This window comes from Takifugu flavidus, chromosome 20 (assembly GCF_003711565.1).
Source record: "Takifugu flavidus isolate HTHZ2018 chromosome 20, ASM371156v2, whole genome shotgun sequence".
NCBI classification, from domain to species: Eukaryota; Metazoa; Chordata; class Actinopteri; order Tetraodontiformes; family Tetraodontidae; genus Takifugu; species Takifugu flavidus.
This window is the reverse complement of record NC_079539.1, coordinates 7012638-7034287: the sequence shown is the minus strand read 5'-3', so window position 1 is coordinate 7034287 and position 21650 is coordinate 7012638. Positions and strand designations below refer to the sequence as shown.

Below are 21650 nucleotides of genomic sequence, written 5' to 3'. Positions count from 1 at the left end.
TACATCTAAGGGTTCAAGTCTGTTGAAAAACTCAATTTCTGTTGACTGTCAACGACACTCTACATGATTTAATTGGCTTATTTTCTTCACGACGTTGGGGCAGAGAAAAACTACACTTCCCACAATGCATCTCTCTGCAGCTGACGCGACTCCTCCTGCAGGCGCGCCGCCACATCTGTAGGGGGCGCTTTCGCCCAACTTCGTGACTCTGACTTCATTTCGAGGAGCAGACAGTTGCCATGGAGACGCCATCACACAGGCAGATCTTTAATCCCGTTTAATCCCGCGATAATTCCCGTGATAATCTGGGAATGCCACATACATTCAGAGTGAAGGAGATACGGATGATTCTTCTCTTCATGGATTAAACCTGAGTTATTGTCTCCATATCAAAGCCAACAAAGATGCACATCAAAGCCACCTTCCTCATATGGAGAGTTATGGGATGGCTAAAGCTAATCTAGTAACATGACGTTTACACACACGGGTTATTCGTGTAGTTGTGAGGTCCGAACACAGAACGCTCCAAAAAGAAAACTTTTTTCTCTTTTCTTTTTTTCTTTTATCATTTTTGCTTTCAAACTGGATCAGAGACGTCCATCACCTGTCAGCGGGACGCAGCCCGTCCTCGTCCCCGTCCCGTCCTCAACCCTGTCCCTGTCCTCGTCCCCGTCCTCCTCCCCGTCCTTGTCCCCGTCCCGTCCTCAACCCTGTCCCCGTCCCGTCCTTGTCCCCGTCCGTCCTCAACCCTGTCCCCGTCCCGTCCTTGTCCCCGTCCCGTCCTCCTCCCCGTCCTCGTCCCCGTCCTCGTATCGTCCCCGTCCTCGTCCCGTCCGTCCTCGTCCCCGTCCCCCGGCTGACAGCAGTCGTGAGGTGATCATCTGGGGGGGTCCTCGTGGGTCACAAAAACTCCTCGTAGTCCAGCAGCTTGGAGTGTTGTCGCGTCTTCCAGAGCCGGTAGAGACGGAAGTCAAAATACATCTCAATCATCTCTTTGCCTTTAAATGCAGAAAAAAAGCTTTTGTGAGCCCAGAACACGGGGAGCCGACGCCACCTGCCCAGGTGGACCGGAGTCACACGGGTCAGATGCTAATGCTAACTGCTAAGACCCACCCTGTGCCGACAGCTCCAGCGGGGACTCAAACTCCACAGAATAAGGCCTCATCAGGTTCTTCAGTTTCTGGAACAGCTGTTGGGTCCAGACAAACAGTCAGGTCACCGTCCTAGTCCGAACAGAACCAAACCCAGGTGCCGCTCAGACCCTCCAGGACGGGCTGGAGAGGTATCCAAGGAAGGAAGGACGGAAAAGCACAAACGGTCTCACCTTCTCTCCATTGGGGTTCCCCAGGACGTAACATCCCATAATGTGGATCAGGTTCGGTTCTGGGTTGATTTTACTCATGAAACGACTGAGCCTCCTCCAGAACCTGACCAGAGACACATAGAACACCGGTTACAGGTGGGATGAACCCGAGTCCCCCAGAGCTCACAGCTAGCAACCGTAGCCTTTAGCATCCCTTACTGGCTCATGTCTTCCTCTTTTTCCACTTTAGCAAACGTTGCTACTTTATTCTTCAGCAGGTAGAGATGACCCGGCCCTCCCTGAAAAACAGCCGCTCTTCGTCACTCTTCATCCTCACACCAATGTCACAACAATTCTTCTGATGTGTGACGTTCGTTAAACTGGGATTAAAGGAAATCTTAATGATATTTTAGATCTAAAGAAAAAACCATGATGAAAAACGACCAGAAATCTTCAGAACTTCTGATCCACAATTGTGAAAACAACTACAAGGTTGTGAGGGGGAAGCGTTTGGAGGCGGGGCCTGCAGACCCGTGGTGGGTGTGGCCTGTGGCTGAAGGCTCCGCCTCTTCCTCACCTGACAGAAGATGAGCATCCTCCAGAACCTGCTGCCTCTCCTGTAAGCTGTCAGCTTCTTCTCGATCTCCTCTGTGACCAAACAGGAAGGTGATCAGTGAGGTGGAGACAGGCTCCACCCTCAGGCGGTCGTCGTGGAGACGCCATCTCCCTATAATCTGATTCCCTTCTCTCGTTTAGCTGACGGTGAGCGTGCTAGCCTCTTCCTGTTGCCGCCGGCGACCGCCGCCTGTTTGTGTCTGACTGACGAGCATCATCATGTTTGGTATCACTGAAAGTTCAAACTCACCCAGGATGTCGTCAAAAGTGGCGTGTTCGTGGTCCTGAAACAAAAGATCGGGTCAAACCTGGACCTGCTCATCAAGAGGTGTCTGAGGCTCCGCCCAGAGATCACGTGATCTGAAAGGTCACATGACACGTGTGACTCACGTAGAGGATGGGGATGATGGACGGGTCGTCCCTGCGGATGATGGTGGGAACGTACTCGGCCTTTGGAACCTTGGAGGAGATCAGCTGAAGGAGAGCGAGGAGAACGGGTCAGAACCCTCCTGGGTGAGGAGGCTTCAGAGGAGAACGGGTCAGAACCCTCCTGGCTGAGGAGGTGCTCTCACCATGATCTTCGGAGGGACGAAGTCTTCTCCTTCACAGGCCAGACGCTCCACCTCCCTCTCCTCCTCCCAGTCAACAGCATCAGCAGCACCTCCTTCATCCAGGGTCGCACAGGAGGCCTGGAGGTCTCCACCTGGAGGAGAGGAGGAGGAGGAGGAGGAGGAGGAGGAGGAGGAGAGGGGAAGGAGAGGGAAGGGGAGGAAGAAGGAGAGGAAGAGGGGAAGGAGAGGAGAGGGGAGGAGGAGATGAGAAGAGGGGGAGGAGGAGGAGGGAGGAGGAGGGAGTGGAGGGGGATGGGGGAGGAAAGGAGGAGGAGGAGGAGAGGAGGGAGAGGGAAGGAGGAGTAGGAGGAGGAGAGGGGAGGGGAGGGGAGGTGAGGAGGAGAGGAGGAGGAGGAGAGGGGGAGGAGAGGAGTGGAGGGGGAGAGGTGAGGAGGAGGAGGAGGAGGGGGAGGAGGAGGTGAGGAGGAGTGGAGGGGGAGGTGGAGGAGGAGGAGAAGAGGAGAGGAGGAGGAGGAGGGGGAGGAGAGGAGGGGGGGGAGGAGGAGGAGAGGAGGAGGAGAGGAAGAGGAGGAGGGGGAGGAGAGGGAGGAGGGGGAGGAGAGGAGGAGGAGAGGAGGAGAGAGAGGAGGAGGAGGAGAAGAGGAGGGGGAGGAGAAGAAAGGAGGGGGAGGAGAGGAGAGAGGAGAGGAGGAGAGGAGGAGAGGGGGAGGAGAGGAGGGGGGGAGAGGAGGAGAGAGAGATGGCGGGATGGTTACTATGGCAACAGTCAATAAAAACTGGGTGTCAATCAGCCACTGATGAAGATGAAGGTGCAGAAAAGAACACACACTCACACATACACAGACACACAAAAACACACACACACACAGGGACACACACTCACAAACACACAAAGACACTCACACAGACACAGAAAAACAAACACTCACACACACACACAGACAGTCACACACACACACTCACTCACACACAGACAGTCACACACACACAGACACACTCACACACACACTCACACACACTCACACACAGTAAGACACACACAGACACACTCACACACACACACTCACACACACACACACACACACTCACGCACACACACTCACACAGACAGTCACACACTCACACACACACTCACTCACTCACTCACACACAGACACACACACACACACACACACACACACACTCACGCACAGACACACACACACACATACACTCACACACACACTCAAGCACACACACTCACACACAGACAGTCACACACACACACACACACACACACACTCACGCACAGACAGTCACACACACACAGACACACTCACACACACACACACACTCACGCACACACACTCACACACAGACACTCACACACCACACTCACACACAGACAGTCACACACACACACTCACACACAGACAGTCACACAACACACACTCACACACAGACAGTCACACACACACTGTGGAGGACTTACAGAGAAAGTGTCACACAGGTGAGCGACGGTCATCAGGAGACAGATGGAGTCAACAGCAGATAAAGTCTGAGGTCATGTGATCGATCAGTCAGTGAACGCAGTTACCAGCAGAATCCAGCAGGGGCAGCACAGGAACACGCTCATGGTTCCTGCAGGAACCTGTCGTGCTCAACATCTGAGAAGACTTCCCCACAACAAATGTGGAGGTGAAACACCAAGACTGGAGAACCACCAACGACATGATCAGTGTCGGTGAACACGTGGAGAGCTGGAGCACCATCTCCACCACAGGAAGTCCAGACCTGGACAGGAGGTCCTGCAGCTTCTGAGGACAGGAATCTATCCTGAAGCTGGAACAGGAGTTCCATAAGAGGGACGAGATGATCACAGCAGCACCAAGAGTCCAACACGGAACCCCCAAACCTTGACTTCAGTCCACTCACACAAGATCCCTGTGGACCTGCTCCAGGGACCGAGAAGGTCCACAGCTGGAGTTGAAGAAGAAGAAACTGGAGGCGTCTTTTGTGTGTGTGTATGTGAAAGTGTGTGTGTGTGTGTTGTGTTTTGTGGAATTGTCCTATTTAATCTTTAGTTTTCCTTAATTATTTCTTTAATTCTTCTCTTCAATTCTTTCTCTCTAAGGGATAAAATGGTTTCATTGACTAAAAGGCCAAGACCTACCTGGTAGCTAGGCTAGTTTGATGAGCGCTGTCTCTTTAAGTAGCGTCTGCACTTTGTGCCCATGTGACCCTTCTGCCTGGTTAAAGGGAGCGGGAGATTTCAGGTGCTACCTGTCCACATTCTCACCTGGTGTCGGCTGCTGGGTGAGTTTATTGGGTTTCTAACTTTCTGCTGGCTTTGTCATCTGCTGTCATGGTGGCTCCTGCGGTGCTGTTGGGGCTACTTGGTAAAGCTAAGGATCAGTTCTGGATAAGTCTTGGGTTTGTTTGGTTTACTTGTGTCACTGTCATTGTCTCCATGCTCCTAAACTTAAATATTGATATTGTGATGTTGTTAATGGAGATGGATTTGGTGTTTGACCGTCTTTCTGAAGCTTTAAATGTTTGTTCAGGTTGCTTTTTCCCTTGCTTTGGAATGTTTGATTCTTTGGCCAGCTTGTAGCGAGGATGTCTACTTCCTGGTTTGCCCAGTGGTTTCTGGGAGCTGTAGTCCAGCTGTGTTTCCTCTGGAGAGACAGAGGCTATTGGGGCTGCTGGGCTATATCACATTTGCCTTTCATACATAAATGCTTGGGATTTGTACTTTGAATGTTATTAATGTGTTTCAAGATTTATTTGCTGCTGATATTTGATGTTTGATATTTGAATATGATGCAATGTGTATGTAAATACTGGAAAGTTGTGCTTATAATGCACATGAGTAGAGTAATATCCTTAAAGTTTGGACACCAAGTTACCCTTTCCATGGGGAAAACGGAACAGTAATAAACCAACGGCATAATCTGTGAAAACTGAAGAATCAGTCTGCCATCACCCAAATCAACAGTGATCAGTGAAGGAGCATCAAAGAGAGAAATAAGCTGAGTAACACGGCCGAGTAACTCTCTGAGCAACAGCACCTTGGTCACTGTGGGAAGGAAGATGGACGCGGCAGATTTAGAGGCCTTGAAACTGAAGCGCTCAACAAGCCCTTTACAGCAAAAGAGTCAACAAGCTGACCCTGACTGTGAATCTCCTAGAGAAAAGAGCACTTAGCGTGGACTTTGGGAGGGTGCACGACACCGGGCTCGATTATGGGGATGCTCTTGAGGAAATGGGGGAAGAGGAAGATGAAGTGGCCCGTGCGATGGACAAAACAGCCAAATGTCTTGCTAAGTACACACAAACACTTCAGGTCGCTAAAGAGACATTATGGACCAAGTTTGCCTGTGATGACTTGGAAATGTCTTCCAATGGTGCAGAAGAGAAAGTAGCTGAAGTGGAGATGCTGACGTGAAAGATTTGTCAGAAAAGGACTTTGAACTCTTGAGATAGACTCTAGCCAAAAGAGTTGGCATGTTCGAGCAAAAGGTGCATGAATGGGAGAGTCTCATCTCTGGACCCAAAATGTCCGTGTATAAGCAGATGCTATATGAGTGGAGAATGACTATGAGGGTCAATGGGGGAGAAGAGGCTGAAGAAGCACTCGCTGGTGAGGAGAGCAGAACGCCTAGCATGGAGCCCACTGAAGCTGCTACACAGCCCCAACTCTCTGGTTTAGCAGCTGACCCTAGAGCTGCTGCAGTGCCATCACAAGAGAGGCCAAAGAGAGGCTCAGTCAAAGTCATGGCTGGACTCATGCACTGCCTGTGCTGACGGGACACATGCTGGAAGGCTCTTCGTCTGTAAAGTCTTTAGGGAGATGGATCTCCAGATGAGAAAAGCACATCTGAAGAGCCATGGGGGGGGTGCCATCGGTGTCTGTGCTTCCACTCGAAGGATGGCCGCTGCAACCCAAAGTTCTGACTGTCGCAAGGAAGAGTCTCACCACTACCTGCTCTGCCCCAAGAATGCTGAGAAAGCTACTGGCAGCAGAGACCTGGCAAAGAAAAGGGTGGATGTTAAAGGCTTTGGACTGACCAGTAGGCAAGAAGAGCTCCTAGCAAAAGTCACTCCAGAGTTGACGGCTGAGTTCAGAGAAGCCTTTTCCAATAAAGCCACCACCACCATTTGCAGCTCTGCATATAGACCAAAAGAGTATCCAGTGGTCATGATGATGCTAGAAGTAACAACTAACTCAGGCCAACTGATCGGCACACTCACTGATCTTGCATCTGACACCAACTATATAACAAATAATGCTGCCCAGCGCCTTGGCCTGAGTGGTGAAAGCATCAAGCTAATTGTGCATGGCATAGGTGGGATGAAAAAGACAGTCTCTACCATGAGGTACTCCCTGCGAGTAAGAGTAAAGACCACCAAGGGTATCATTAAAGAACACAAATTACTCTGCTACGGCATTGAGAGTATCGCAGAAGTAAGTCAGCCTGTCACTCCCCAGCAACTGACAAATCTTTACTGATGTTCCAGCAGAAGAACTGGTCCGTCCTGAAACAATTGATCTTCTTATAAGCCACAGAGAAGGTCGCCTGGTTCCGCAACGGTTCAAGATGGAAGGGGATTTAGTCCTCTGGGACGGCCCACTGGGCAAAACTGTTGGCGGCACCAATCCTGAGTAACACCATGGTCACGAACAAAGACATTTTTGAGTGGTTCAAGTGGGACAGGATTGGTGCACCTTGTGACCCAAGATGCGGCGGCTGCAAATGCAGCAACTGTCCTCTTGGGGGCAAAGCGATGACACTTGGAGAAGAAAGGGAATTGGAGAAGATAAAAGAATGTCTCTCTTATGTGTTAGCAGACAAACACAGTGACTCCCCGCATTGGGACGCATCTTACCCATGGATGGCCAACCCGGCAGTTCTGCCAGATAATCGCCAAGCAGTGGAAGCAACCTTCCGGAAAACAGAGGCTTGGCTGGCAAAGGAACCTGCATGGAAAGCGGCATACCGAGAGCAGATCCATGAGATGGTTTCAAGAGGAGCAGCCATTGAACTGACCAAACAGGAGATCCAGAACTGGAATGGACCAGTGTGGTACATCAGCCACCTGGTTGCTCCCAATCCACATTCTAGCTCCACGCCAGTGAGGATCGTTTGGAATAGCAGTCAGGAATTCAAAGGAATGAGCCTAAACAACCTCCTGCACAAAGGCCCTGATGTCCTCAACCCAATCCGAGGTGTCCTCTAGAGGTTCCGAACTGGATTGTATGCTGCTCTTGGCGACGTCAAGAAAATGTATAATTCCGTGTGGCTAAAGGATGAGGAAGTACATCTCCATCGCTTCCTGTGGAGGGACAACCCTGAAGAGGAAATCAAAGAGTTTGGTGTCGTCAGAGTCAACATAGGCGACAAGCCAGCTGGATGTCTTGCTCAGGTTGCCCTGAGGGAGACTGCAAACTTACCTCAGTTTTCCTCCATGGTCACGGAGCGTCGAATTGTGTCCGAGGACTGCTATGTGTTTTAACATCACACAATGACCTTCAGACACTAAGTGAGCTGACCAAAGGAGTGGAGAAAATCTTAAAAGCTGGTGGCTTTGCCCTCAAGCCGTGGGTACTGACAGGCCAAAGTGGGAGGAGCAAAGAACCCATTGACCACGGTCCTGTGGAGCCAATGCAACCCAAGACCTTCATCCTACCTAACCAGATGCACGATGAAGAAAACAAGGCACTGGCGTTGGGATATGAACCTGAGTTAGACCAACTTTGCGTGCTGACATCAGTGAACTTTTCAAAAAGGCGGGGAAAATGAGGACTGGGCTGGACTTGAAAGAGGAGGAGATAAGAGGCAGTACCCCCCCCCCCAACCCTCTGACCAGACGCATACTGCTGAGTCAGATTGCAGGGTTTTATCGGCCTGGCTTCACCTGCCAAGCAAAGAGGAGTAATGCTTGTCCGAGAGTCTTTTCAAGAAGCTGGCAGAGACCATTCCTCAAAACACCCCTGGGACATTCCCCTCTCGCCACATCTTAGAGAGGCTGCAATTGAACTCTGAGCAGTATGTGCGCCTTGGTCAAGTCCGATTTGACAGAAACCTCACACCCCCTGGAGTCATAGGCCAACCAATGGGAATAACATTTTCTGATGGCAGTGAAGCATCCTATGGGGCCGTTCTCTACCTTAGATGGGAAACCAAGGATGGGGTTGTCCTCAAGCTCGTCAAATCAAAGGCCAAACTAACCCCACTCGACCAAAAAGGAGATGTCATAAAAGCTGAGTTATGTGGGGCTGTCTTTGGAACTCGTCTGAAGACTTACTTTGAGAAGCATTGCTATATAAAGATTGCACAGTGGACGCATCTTGTTGACAGCCAGACAATTCTGGGAGCCATTCAGAAAGACTGTTATGGCTTCCAGACATTTTTCGCAAACAGGATCGGTGAAATCCAAAAGACCGGACCAGTGGATAACTGGAAATGGGTCGAAGGAAGATTGAATATTGCTGACCTTATTACAAGGGGAGCATCGCCGGAAGAGCTTGCCGAAGGGTCTGTCTGGCAGGAGGGCCCTGGATTTTTGAAGCTGCCCGGCAAAACTGCAAGAGAGCTCCACCCCTCAATTACTGAGGAAATCGGAGGCCTCCGGCGGAAGGCTTTTTCTGCAATGGTCAAGGCCAAAGCCCAACTCAAATCGGGCCCAACCAGTGCCGCAGTTGTGCATCTTGTGGACCCCCAAAGATTCAGCTGCTTGACACAACTCTGTGGGGCCATTGCCTGTGTAAGACGAGCAGTTCAAGTCTGGCTTTGTGGCAAAGGCCAGGCCCCGGTTCCATCAAAATGGGAGGCAAGGCCATACCTATCTGTAACTGAAGGAGAAAAAGCCTTCAAAGATCTTGCTCTGGCAGCTCAAGAGGGAGTTGAATTCAAAGACACGACCTTGGACTGTCTGGTTGTCAAGCGGGAGGAAGAGACTGGACTTTTGCTCTGTGGCGGGAGAATCCAAAGTTGGGATGAGGACAAAGTGGCTGTACCACTTATCCCTGGCAAATCATGGCTTGCCACCCCACTGGCCAGAGAGGCACATGAGGAAAATCATGAAGGTATTGCCTCTACTCTTCTACGAACCAGAAGAAAAGCATAGATCGTGCAGGGGCAAAAGACAGTAAAGAAAGTTCTGAATGACTGTGTCAACTGCAGAAAGAGAGACTGTGTTGTGCCAGCAAGTGATGGGTGATCTTCCTCCAGAACGTACCCAAAGAACAAGCCCATTCGAGTATATAACCCTTGACTTATTTGGCCCGTTTGAAGTGAAAGATGCCGTAAAGAGGAGGTCAAGCAAGAAAGTCTGGGGTATTGTTTATAGTTGGATGGCGTCAAGGGCTGTCCATGCTGACCTCACTGATCAATCAGCAGAAAGTTTCCTCCAATCGTACTCCCGATTTTACAGCCCTTAGAGGGCATCCAAGGAAGCTTTGGTCCGATAGAGGCACTAATTTTATTGGTGCCAAGCCAGCTTTGCAAGAGCTCCACAAACACCTGGCTGGTCTGCAGACTGTGTCCATGGAAGATCTAGCTGCAAAAAATGGGACTGAGTCTAAGTGGGAGTTTCACCCAGCAGATGCACCCCATAGAAATGGGGCCGCTGAGACTGCTGTAAAGCTGTTGAAACGTGCACTCACGAGCCTTGGAGGGATCACTGAGTCTCTAACGTGGAGTGAACTCCAAACCCTTTTCTATCAAGCAGCCAACCTAACTAATGAACGCCCAATTGATGCCAGAGCTCAAGAGCAAGAAGATTCCATTGAATACTTAACACCAAACTCCCTTATCCTCGGAAGAGCATCCCTTGGAGGGGACACACGTGGACTTGACCTGGAGACCCATTCCTGGCGTCGACTCTGTGCAATACAAATTGGAGTAGACAGGTTCTGGAACAAGTGGAGAGAACTGGCTGGCCCAAATCTTTTCGTCCGACACAAGTGGCACAGAACGGAAAGGAACGTCAAAGTTGGAGACCTTGTCTGGATTGCTGACTCAAATGCTTTGAGGGGCCAGTTTCGCCTGGGCCGAATTGTGACTGTTCACCCTGACAAAAATGGGATTGTCAGGGATGCTGACGTCGCAACATGTGCTGGCCTTCCTGTTTCCGTGGCGCATGGCTAAAAGAAAAGGGGTTCCTCGCTGCCCATGCCAATGACTGTTATGAGAAGAGACGTGAGGAGGCTGGTAGTCCTTCTCCCAGTGGAGGACCAGACTCATTGACCCTAGGCCATCTGCTCCTGAGTTCCCCATTCTGTGCACAGCCCCCAATCTCATCTCCTTGGGCCACTTATTGCCAAAACCCATCTCCAAATTGGGGGGGAAAAAAAAAAAATTCTGTAAAGACTTGTGAAATGTATTTGTGAAGGGATATGAGTTGTGTAGTAAGTTCCTTCGATTAGTGCATCAGGAACTTAAGTGGGAGGTGTTGTGTTTTGTGGAATTGTCCTATTTCATCTTTATTTCTTCTTCTCTTTTCTCTTTAATTCTTCTCTCTAAGGGATAAAATGGTTTCATTGACTAAAGGCCGATACGTCCTTGGTAGCTAGGCTAGTTTAATGAGCGCTGTCTCTTTAAGTAGCGTCTGCACTTTGTGCCCATGTGACCCTTCTGCCTGGTTAAAGGGAGCGGGAGATTTCAGGTGCTACCTGTCCACATTCTCACCTGGTGTCGGCTGCTGGGTGAGTTTATTGGGTTTCTAACTTTCTGCTGGCTTTGTCATCTGCTGTCATGGTGGCTCCTGCGGTGCTGTTGGGGCTACTTGGTAAAGCTAAGGATCAGTTCTGGATAAGTCTTGGGTTTGTTTGGTTTACTTGTGTCACTGTCATTGTCTCCATGCTCCTAAACTTAAATATTGATATTGTGATGTTGTTAATGGAGATGGATTTGGTGTTTGACCGTCTTTCTGAAGCTTTAAATGTTTGTTCAGGTTGCTTTTCCCCTTGCTTTGGAATGTTTGATTCTTTGGCCAGCTTGTAGCAAGGATGTCCACTTCCTGGTTTGCCCAGTGGTTTCTGGGAGCTGTAGTCCAGCTGTGTTTCCTCTGGAGAGACAGAGGCTATTGGGGCTGCTGGGCTATATCACATTTGCCTTTCATACATAAATGCTTGGGATTTGCTACTTTGAATGTTATTAATGTGTTTCAAGATTTATTTGCTGCTGATATTTGATGTTTGATATTTGAATATGATGCAATGTGTATGGAAATACTGGAAAGTTGTGCTTATAATGCACATGAGTGAAACCTTGATTTCATGGTTTCAGGTTTATTACCTGCTCACTGCACTTTGGAAATAAAAATAACAAAAGTGGAAAAATTTAAAAGAGTAATATCCTTATAGTTTGGACATCAAGTTACCCTTTCTGTGGGGAAAACGGAACTGTGTGTGTGTGTGTGTGTGTGTGTGTGTGTGTGTGTGTGTGTGTGTGTGTGTGTGTGTGAGTGTGTTAACTCACTATCTCTGGGTTCATGGGCAGCATCAGTCTTGACAGGTGTGGGGTCACTCCAGGAACGGTTGAAACTCTTCGATCTACGCTCAGCAAATGCTAGTGCAGGCAGGAAAAGATGGTCACACACACACACACACACCACACACACACACACACACACCAGTAGGTGCATGTGTCCAGTAAAGGTGCATAAACAGACACACGTCTGCTGTCGTCAGACAAGAAGGCTGCCAACACTAAGCTCCGCCCTGCTGCCGTCTGATGTCAGTGATCATGTCAGTGATCATGTCAGTGATCATGTCAGTCACGGAACACCTGGTCAGGTCACCGAAGACTCTCGGTCCTCCTCACAGCTCAACATCTGTCACGTGTGTCAGATCTTCTCAGGAGTGGAAACGGGTTCATCTTGGAGTTAAATCAACAAAATTCCACATTTTGTGGTTGTGATGGTTGAGCAGCTGTTGATGGTCCTGAGGAGGGAGGAGCACACCTGCACACACACACACACACCTGCACACACACACACCTGCACGCACACACACCTGCACGCACGCACGCACACACACACCTGCACGCACACACACCTGCACGCACACACACCTGTGCGCTCACACACCTGCACGCACACACACCTGCACGCAAACACCTGCGCACACACACACCTCTGCGCACGCACACCTGCACACACACACACACCTGCACACACACACCTGCACACACACACCTGCACACACACACCTACACACACACACACACACACACACCTCTGCACGCGCACACCTGCACACACACACCTGCACGCAAACACCTGCGCACACACCTGCACACACCTGCACACACACACCTCTGCGCACGCACACCTGCACACACACACACCTGCACACACACACCTCTGCGCACGCACACCTGCACACACACACACCTGCGCACACACACACCTGCACGCAAACACCTGCGCACACACCTGCACACACCTGCACACACACACCTCTGCGCACGCACACCTGCACACACACACACCTGCACACACACACCTCTGCGCACGCACACCTGCACACACCTGCACACACACACACTGCGCACACACACACACACCTGCTTGCAAACACCTGCACACACACACCTGCACACACACCTGCACACGCACACACCTGCGCACACACGCGCACACCCACACAGACACACATTATACACACACATTAAACAAACACATACACACACACACACACACACACACACAGCCGACTCACTCTGTGCTTTAATTCTTCGGCTGCCCACCATCCGAAGGTGCTTCCGGAAGTTCCTGTGGGTGGGAAGCAGAAAGAGGGCATCAGGATGGAGTTCTTTAAAAAGCTTACACACACTCACACACACACACAGACACACACACACACTTCCTGGTTCTTTTGTTCGAGAATATCCTGACAGGAAGTGATGCTGCTTATTTTACACAAACTTTGCTGCTCACATTAAAGCAACTGGGCGGAGCTTCGATTCTCATCATCAATACATTTAATTTCCATTTTTACCAGGTGACCAAACAGAAGATTCAAGATGATTTACAAGGTAAAAGATTAAAATCCTCCTCTTCTCCCAACAGCAGAAGTGTGTGTGTGTGTGTGTGTTGTGTGTGTGTGTGTGTGTGTGTGTGTGTGTGTGTGCGTGTGTGTGTGTGCGTGTGTGTGTGTGTGTGTGGTGTGTGTGTGTGGTGTGTGTGTGTGTGTGCGTGTGTGTGTGTGCGTGTGTGTGTGTGTGTGTGTGTGTGTGTGTGTGTGTGTGTGTGTGTGTGTGTGCGTGTGTGTGTGTGTGTGGACACTCCTCTCTGGTGTTCTTGGACCTGCTCATGGCTGCAGTGTCGGATCTTAATGAGCAGATCCAACAGATGGATATTTCCACCCTTCCTGCATCCACAGATGGTTCCTGAGAACCGTCCTGAACCTTTAAAAAGCTTCTACCAGGAACCAAAGGTGAGACAGGCCCAGGAACCTGGAAGGCTTCAGCAGCACGTTTGAGCGTCTGAAGTGACCCAAATGTGCCGACACAGCAGATGGAGGACGCCACCACAAGTTCTGGTGTTCCTGTCACCATCGTCACGGAGCCTGAGAGTGGGTCGGTTCTGAAAGTGACACTGGTGTCAAATATCTCACTTCCTGGTTCAAGCATGATCGTTCGATAGCGTTAGCATCCCTGCTAACTGTGGAGTCAGATCAGCAGCTGATCTCCCTCCAGGTGTTGTACAAAGGTGATTGGCTGGCAGAGGACCGGTCCAAGCCTGGTCCTGGGGCCGCAGCAGCTGGTTCAGCAGCTGGTTCATGGCGGCAGATCTGCCGTCACATTTGGAGTCAGAATCTGTCACCTTCTGTTGCAGAAGCTGAAAGTGTCCAGACCTTCGTGTCAAACGTGGCGTGAGAACAGGAGGAGCGTGACGGGCCGACACGTCGCCTCCACACGAGAAACCACTTTCATTTGAGACGTTTCTGCTCAAGATTTTAAACTAAATCAGATTTTAAAGCAGAAAACCTGAGAATTCACTCCAAAAAGAAATGAGATAGATATCAAGTTCAATGGTGTGTGTGTGTGTGTGTGTGTGGTGTGTGTGTGTGTGTGTGATCAAAGATACTTACGATATTCTGTTTGATCGCTCCGTCATTCATTAGCATGAGGGGGAAGAAGGGGGGGTGGGGGTGGGGGGGGAGAGTTTTAGAAGAATAAAACAACAGTTTCACATTTCTTGTTCTGTTTTCACTAAATCTCCACCAACACTTCTGTGGTCACTCATTGACGGACGCTTCATCATGCTAGTCATGTGTTAGTCCTGGATGTGATCTGCTCCATTAGGAAGGAGACCAACAAAGCTGGACCATTGTCCATCTCCCTGTGGTTAGAGGTGCTGCCTTGCTCCAGGTGACCTTTACCTGAGAGCTCAACCAGAAAGGGGCTGTATTAACCTGCATATCGCCCCCTAGTGGCGAGGAGGAACACATCCTCCTGCCACTTATTCTATTATTTAAACTGGGACAAGGAACCAATTCAGACGAGACCCAAAGTCCAGTTGAGAGCACAGCTGGAGTCAAAAACAAACACGTCATTTTACTTCTGTCTTTGTGAGGAATTTCATACCCCTAACTCCCAAATCCTAACCCCTAACCCCTAACCTCCAACCCCTAACCTCCAACCCCTAACCTCCAACCCCCAACTCCTAACCTCCAACCCCTAACTCCTAACCTCTAACTCCTAACCTCCACCCCCAACTCCTAACCTCCAACCCCTAACTCCTAACCTCCAACCCCCAACTCCTAACCTCCAACCCCCAACCTCTAACCTCCAACCTCTAACCTCCAACTCCTAACCTCCAACCCCCAACTCCTAACCTCTAACTCCTAACCTCCAACCCCTAACCCCCAACTCTCTTGATATAAAGTAAGGATGGAAACTCACGCCTGCATGGTCGTGGTCGCCGTCTGGAAACTGAACATGTTTTCTTTTGGAAACCAATTTGTGTCATCTGAAATCAGAGAGGCGAGAAGATGAAGATGAGGAGACAGAACGAGGACAGAGGAGACAGGAAGAGGGAGGAGAAAACCGAAGGACGCAGGACGAGGGGGGGGTGGCAGATACGGCCCCACGCTCAACAGGACACGCTGAGGCCCCCAGTACCCTGCTTATTTCCTCTCTGGTCCAGTACAGAACCGCTGAGGCCCCCAGTACCCTGCTTATTTCCTCTCTGGTCCAGTACAGAACCGCCGAGGCCCCCAGTACCCTGCTTATTTCCTCTCTGGTCCAGTACAGAACCGCTGAGGCCCCCAGTACCCTGCTTATTTCCTCTCTGGTCCAGTATAAAATCCCAGTTTTTGCCCCTCGGTGCCTCCCCCATCCTCCGTCCTCCCCCTCTCACCTCTCTCCAGCCCAGTTGCCCGGTCCACACTCCACATCCGTACGAGGCGTCGGTGCTGCTTGCCTGCTTCCCGAGCGGAGCTCTCCAGGTCCAGCGAGCCTTGGCTCCGTGAAGGTGCGCCACTACACGACTCGCAGGCCAGTCCGCCGCAGTCCGCCTCCCCTCTGCCGCTCTCGCTCCAGCTGCGGATGTTGTGGGCACTGACGGAGGTCTGCAGGGGGGGCTGGGATAGGTGGTGATGGTGGCTGTGGTGGGACGCGTGGTGGCCGTGACATCCGGACGGCTGCTGGTTGCTGCTACTTCCGCCTGGCCCACCGCTGTTGGATGGTGCGGTTGATGCCGAGACGGCATGGTGATGGTTTCCATGGTGATGGTTGCAGTGGTGATGGTGGCCGGTGCCACGGCTGCTGCTGGCTTGTTGATGCTGAGTTGGAGATGATGAGGTGGAAGAAGGGGAGGTGGAGGGTTGGACCAGTCCTCTGGATCCCATCCCACGGCCCCCTGACTTCTCCTTGAGGACGTCCAGTTCCAGGCTCTCCTTGCTGCCCCGGCCGCCACTCATCAGCTGGCTGGTGATGGTGTAGACACGGGCTGGTTGCAGAGGACACGCCACACACTTCTGCTGCTCCTCCTCTGCTGAGAAGCTGCGCTCCAGCGACAGCCGGGAAGGCTGGTTGGAGACGGTAACCGAAGGGGGTGGAGCCAAGGAGGGTCGCCCAAGGTTGTCCACGAGGTGGTTGTTGTTGCTGCCTACTGGTGATTCTGGATCAGGACCGGCCAACGTCTCACACAGAAGATGAGCTGAAAGACCGACACCAAACGAGGAGAAGATGAGGAGGAGGAGGAGGAGGAGGAGGAGGAGGAGGAGGAGGAGAGGAGGAGGAGGAGGAGGAGACACACGTGATGGAGGAGGATCAGGATGAGGTGAAACCGCTGGAGGGTCAGAGAGATGCTGACCTGAACCGTTTCTGTTCTCTGGGTGTGTGTGGGACAGGTACTCTCCAAACGCTCGCGCTGCTCTGTGGGAACACACTCGCACACAGACACACACATACACACAGACACACAGAAACACATTAATTACTGGAGGCCACACCTCTGCTACACACACCTGTGTGGCGTGATTCAGGTGTACAGACGTGCTGACGTGGAGATGAGAACAGAAGCTCAATTTCTCGACTTCACGTAGCAGAAACAGAAACATTCACTCAATGATGACCTCATCTATGACCTCATCTATGACCTCAGCGGTGACCTCATCTATGACCTCATCCATGACCAGACAGCATGAACTGAGTAGAGAGCTACAGACAGTCTGAGGACCAGGGCTGCAGCAGCTCACACACACACGCCCACACACACACACACACACACACACACACACACACACCACACACACACACACACTTAGTATTGCTCGTGTGTGTGTGTGTGTGTGTGAGTGTGTGTGTGTGTGTGTGTTTACAGCCCAGGAACATGGAAGCAGCTTCACCAGGTGTGTGTCGCTCAGACCAGCAAGAAGAGACTCATAAAAACCGTCCTGGAGGACGAAGGAGGCAGAGGATGAAACTCAGGCTGCACGTTTGCTGACGCGTGACAACAAGACGGGGAGGAGGGGGGGAGGAGGAGAGGGGAGGAGAGGGGAGAGGAGAGAGAGGGAGGGAGGGGAGGAGAGAGGAGAGGAGGGGGAGGAGGGAGGAGAGGAGAGAGAGGGAGAGAGGGAGAGGGGAGGAGGGGGAGAGAGAGGGAGAGGGGAGAGAGGGGAGGAGAGGGGAGAGAGGGAGGAGGGGGAGAGGGAGAGAGGGAGAGGGGAGGAGGGGGAGGAGAGGGGAGAGGGGAGGAGGGGGAGGAGGAGGGAGGAGAGAGGGAGGGAGGGAGGGAGAGGAGAGGAGAGGGAGGGGAGGAGGGGGAGAAGAGAGGAGAGGAGGGGGGGGGAGGGAGGAGAGGAAGGGAGGGAGGGAAGGAAGGAAGGAAGGAGGAGAGGGGAGGAGAGAGGAGAGGAGGAGGGAGGAGAGAGGGAGGGGAGGAGGGGGAGGAGAGAGAGGAGGAGGGAGGAGAGGAAGGGAGGGAGGGAAGGAAGGAGGAGAGGGGAGGAGAGAGGAGAGGAGGAGGGAAGAGAGAGGGAGGGAGGGAGGGGAGGAGAGAGGGGAGGAGAGAGGAGAGGAGGAGGGAGGGAGGGGAGGAGAGAGGGAGGGAGGGAGGGGAGGAGAGAGGGAGGGAGAGGAGAGAGAAATGAGGTCACATTAAAAATGAAAGGTGAAGTAAACGAGGGGGGGGGGGGGATCCCACCTCCCACCTTCTCCCTCAGTCAAACACGGATGTTCAGCCTCTCCGTGTCTCAGGTTTTCACCAGGAGGTCAAAGGTCAAAGGTCAAGGGTCTGAGTCTGGAGGTTCCATCAGAACAGACGAACGTCCAGCTCAGGAACTCTTGATGAAGGTTCCTTCCTCACGGACTCAGACGGCCTCAGCTGGAGGTCTGCAGGAGGCTGCTGATGACCTCTGACCTCTGACCTCTGCACATCTGCCCAGCAGATGCTCTTTAGAACATCAAGGTGAGACTTGACTCCTGAAACTGCACGTAGAACTACGCACAGACACACACACACACACACACTCACGCACAGACACACTCACACACACTCACACACATGCTCACAGACACACACACACGCACACGCATGCTCACACACACACACACACACACTCACACACACACAGACTCACACACACACACACACACACAACAGACTCACACACACATGCTCACAGACACACACACACACACTCACACACACAGCTGAGGTGGGTGGAAACTCCTGAAAGTCAAACAAACTCCAGCCCTCAGAGTGCAATGCATCATGGGAGTATTGCTGATTTCCTGACTCACTGGAACGCGTCTCGCTCTATTGGTCCATTTTTGTGTATGTTTGTGACTCAGCAGGTTGGTGGGCGGAGCCAGCTCACGCCCCCTGAGCAGGTGATGAATGGACCCATCAGAGAGTCGCACCTGCCTGCTGAATATCGAGACGGGATTCATCTGCATGTGGGGTGAACTCACCCCCCCAGTGAAACAGGAAGTGGACCTGTCAGCTGACCAGTGCGCCGCTGCCCCGGCTGGCAGCTGGAGCTTGACCTCCTCTCTGTGTGAGACAGCAGGTGTGACACGAGTGACCTCACCGTCCTGAGGCTGCTGTTGGCTGACAGGTGCATAAAAACACCAACACACATTTCAATTACATTCACCCGCGCGCACGCGCACGCACGGAGACACACAGGAGACTCAGAAGCAAACAGTGAAATATGTGATGACGTCACAGCGCATCAGCCCACATGTGTGGACTCAAGGTCATTCGGTTTGTCCTTTCGACCCACGCGCACATCACTCAGGGGCGCGCTAAAGGTGTGACACATGATGACAGCGACACGTGCTTCTCATGAGAGCGCGCTTTAATGGTTAAAACATCCTACGTGTCCCTCGAGCACGCGCGACTCTGCAGAGCCCCCCCCCCCCCCCCCCCCCAATAAGTGATCGCAATGACCGGAACCGTGGTCGTGATGTTTGATTTCCAGACGAGATGATCGGACCGTGCTCGAAACGGCAGCAGAGTGTGTGCGTGTGCGTGTGCGTGTGTCTGGGGGGCGTCGGACCGGGACGAGGGCCTGAATGCAGGTCCGTCACCCTCCGACTTTGGTTACACAACCCGCCGAGATGAGAGCGGAGCAGGTGCGTGTGCGGGGGCGCGCAGTGCGCAGCGGCGATCCATCACAACAACTGTCACACGCGAAGTTTGCAGCCGCGGCGGCGGCGGCGGCCGCGCACGGCCCCGCGCACGGCCCCGCGCACGGCCCCGCGCACGGCCCCGCAGCTCCGGATCACTCACCGAACTTTGGCGGCCACAGAGGAAATCGCATCGTTTCTCAGATTCCTCCGTCGGGACGCGGCGGTTCCCATGCTGTCATGGAAACGACGCGGGCTGGAAAACGGCTCATTCCCAACACGCGCGCAGGAATGCGACACAGAACGCTGCGCAAAAAAATCCCGTAAAAAGTTGAAATCCGGCAGCGGAATGTGGACGCGGACGCGGCGCAGCGGCGACGTGACGAGCTCCGAGCGGAGCCGCCTGCTCATGGATGTGGCGCTGGAGGGGGCGGAGCTTCCAGCGCCGCCATCATCATCGTCAGGAAGAGGAGGCTCGTGTCAGGAATCTTCATCACCCGGTGTCACTGTTCAAGGCAGAGCCCAACACACACCCTGGTACCTCTATCGTTGCGAGGACGCCCTCAGCCCCCCCCCAGCTCCTCCTCACCCAGGTGACCATCACCGCTGACCTCTGACCCCACTGACGTCAGTCCTCGTGATTGACAGTGGATTCGTTCATTTCAAGTTCATTTATTTGAGGCCAGAATTGTTGAATTATTTTCTCCTCACATTAAAACAAGACTTTCTGATTCATTTCGAAAACAAATGGACCATTTCATCATTTCAAATTGGTTTTTAAAAGTCGAATATTTTATCCACTGCTGCTGTACCGATGGTGTCCGCCAGGGGCGCACCACCAGGTGGCCGTTTGGCCGTGACCAACATCCCATAATAACAGGCTGGGCAGCGTTAAGGTCACGTGTGCAAACAGAATATTAGCGTGGATCCTGTTCAGGTCTATTCTTGAGAAAATGCTGGAAATTGTGTAATTTCTCAAGTTGTGTTACACTAACACAACACGCGTGTGTTACAGGCGTGTTGTTGTGTTAGTGTAAACGGGGAGAGGAGGAGGAGGAGGAGGAGGGGGGGGAGAGAGGGGGGGGAGGGGGGAGGGGGAGGAGGGAGGAGGGGAGAGAGGAGGAAGTAGGGGGGAAGGGAGAGGAGAGGAGGAGGAGTGATGGAATACAGATGAGGAGAGGAGGAGGAGGGAGGAGGAGAGAGGAGGGGGGGGAGGAGACGGGGAGAGGAGGGTGGGGGGGAGGAGGGGAGGAGAGGGGGGGGGGAGGGGAGAGAGGAGGGAGTAGGGGAGGAAGGGAGAGAGGAGAGGAGGAGTGGATGGACTACAGATGAGGAGAGGAGGAGGAGGAGGAGGGAGGAGGGAGAGGAGGGAGGAGAGGAGGAGTGGATGGAATAGAGAGGAGGAGGGAGGAGAGGAGGAGGAGGAGGGAGAGGAGGAGAGGAGAGGAGGAGGGGATGGACTACAGGATGAGGGAGAGAGGAGGAGGAGGAGGGAGGAGGGAGAGGAGAGAGGAGGAGGGAGTGGAGGAGGAGGGAGGAGGGGAGGAATGAGAGGAGGGAGGAGAGAGAGGAGTAGGGGAGGACGAGGAAAGAGGGAGGGGAGGGGAGGAGAGGAGAGGAGGAGGAGGAGAGGAGGGGAGGGGGAGGAGGAGGGAGGAGGAGGGAGAGGGGAGGAGAGAGGAGGAGAGTGGAGGAGGAGGGAGGAGGGGAGGAGAGGAGGAGGAGGAAGAGGAGGGAGTAGGGGAGGAGAGAGGAGGAGGAGGGGAGGAGAGAGGAGGAGGAGGGGAGGAGAGAGGAGGGAGGAGAGAGGAGGAGTAGGGGAGGAGAGAGGAGGGGAGGAGAGAGGAGGGAGGAGAGAGGAGGGAGTAGGGGAGGAGAGAGGAGGAGGAGGGAAGCAGCTGTTGAACAACAGTCGTCACAACGCTGAGCTGCTCCTGTCTGGACCCGATCAGCTGATCCCTGACTGGATCCCTGACTGGATCCCTCAGACATGGTTGAAGAGGCCCCGCCCACAAACCTGTGCGCTTCTATTCTAAAATACGATTGCTAAAAGAGGCTAAAGATGCTAATGAGAGAAAATGCTCCACT

General features: G+C 52.6%; 1 protein-coding gene across 8 annotated transcripts; it reads right to left on the bottom strand.

Moving 5' to 3' along the window:
• Positions 1-802: 802 nt before the first annotated feature.
• On the bottom strand, positions 803-20225 carry nsmfa (NMDA receptor synaptonuclear signaling and neuronal migration factor a). 8 transcript variants are annotated; one of them, XM_057019392.1, is made up of 15 exons: positions 19722-20195; positions 18903-19034; positions 16801-16862; positions 15907-16644; positions 15387-15453; positions 13199-13251; positions 11955-12044; positions 2491-2621; positions 2309-2392; positions 2169-2202; positions 1881-1951; positions 1523-1602; positions 1325-1427; positions 1114-1189; positions 803-998 (listed from the first exon to the last, which is right to left on the bottom strand). In XM_057019392.1, the coding sequence occupies exons 1-15, from the start codon at positions 19754-19756 to the stop codon at positions 901-903; spliced, it is 1854 nt and encodes a 617-aa protein (XP_056875372.1). In that variant the 5' UTR covers positions 19757-20195; the 3' UTR covers positions 803-900. The 8 variants fall into 8 exon arrangements, with proteins under 8 accessions (XP_056875372.1, XP_056875374.1, XP_056875371.1 ...); XM_057019394.1 differs by lacking the exon at positions 18903-19034 and having other exon boundaries at positions 16801-16875; positions 19726-20186; XM_057019391.1 differs by lacking the exon at positions 19722-20195 and having other exon boundaries at positions 18903-19425.
• Between the last annotated feature and the right edge of the window lie 1425 nt (positions 20226-21650).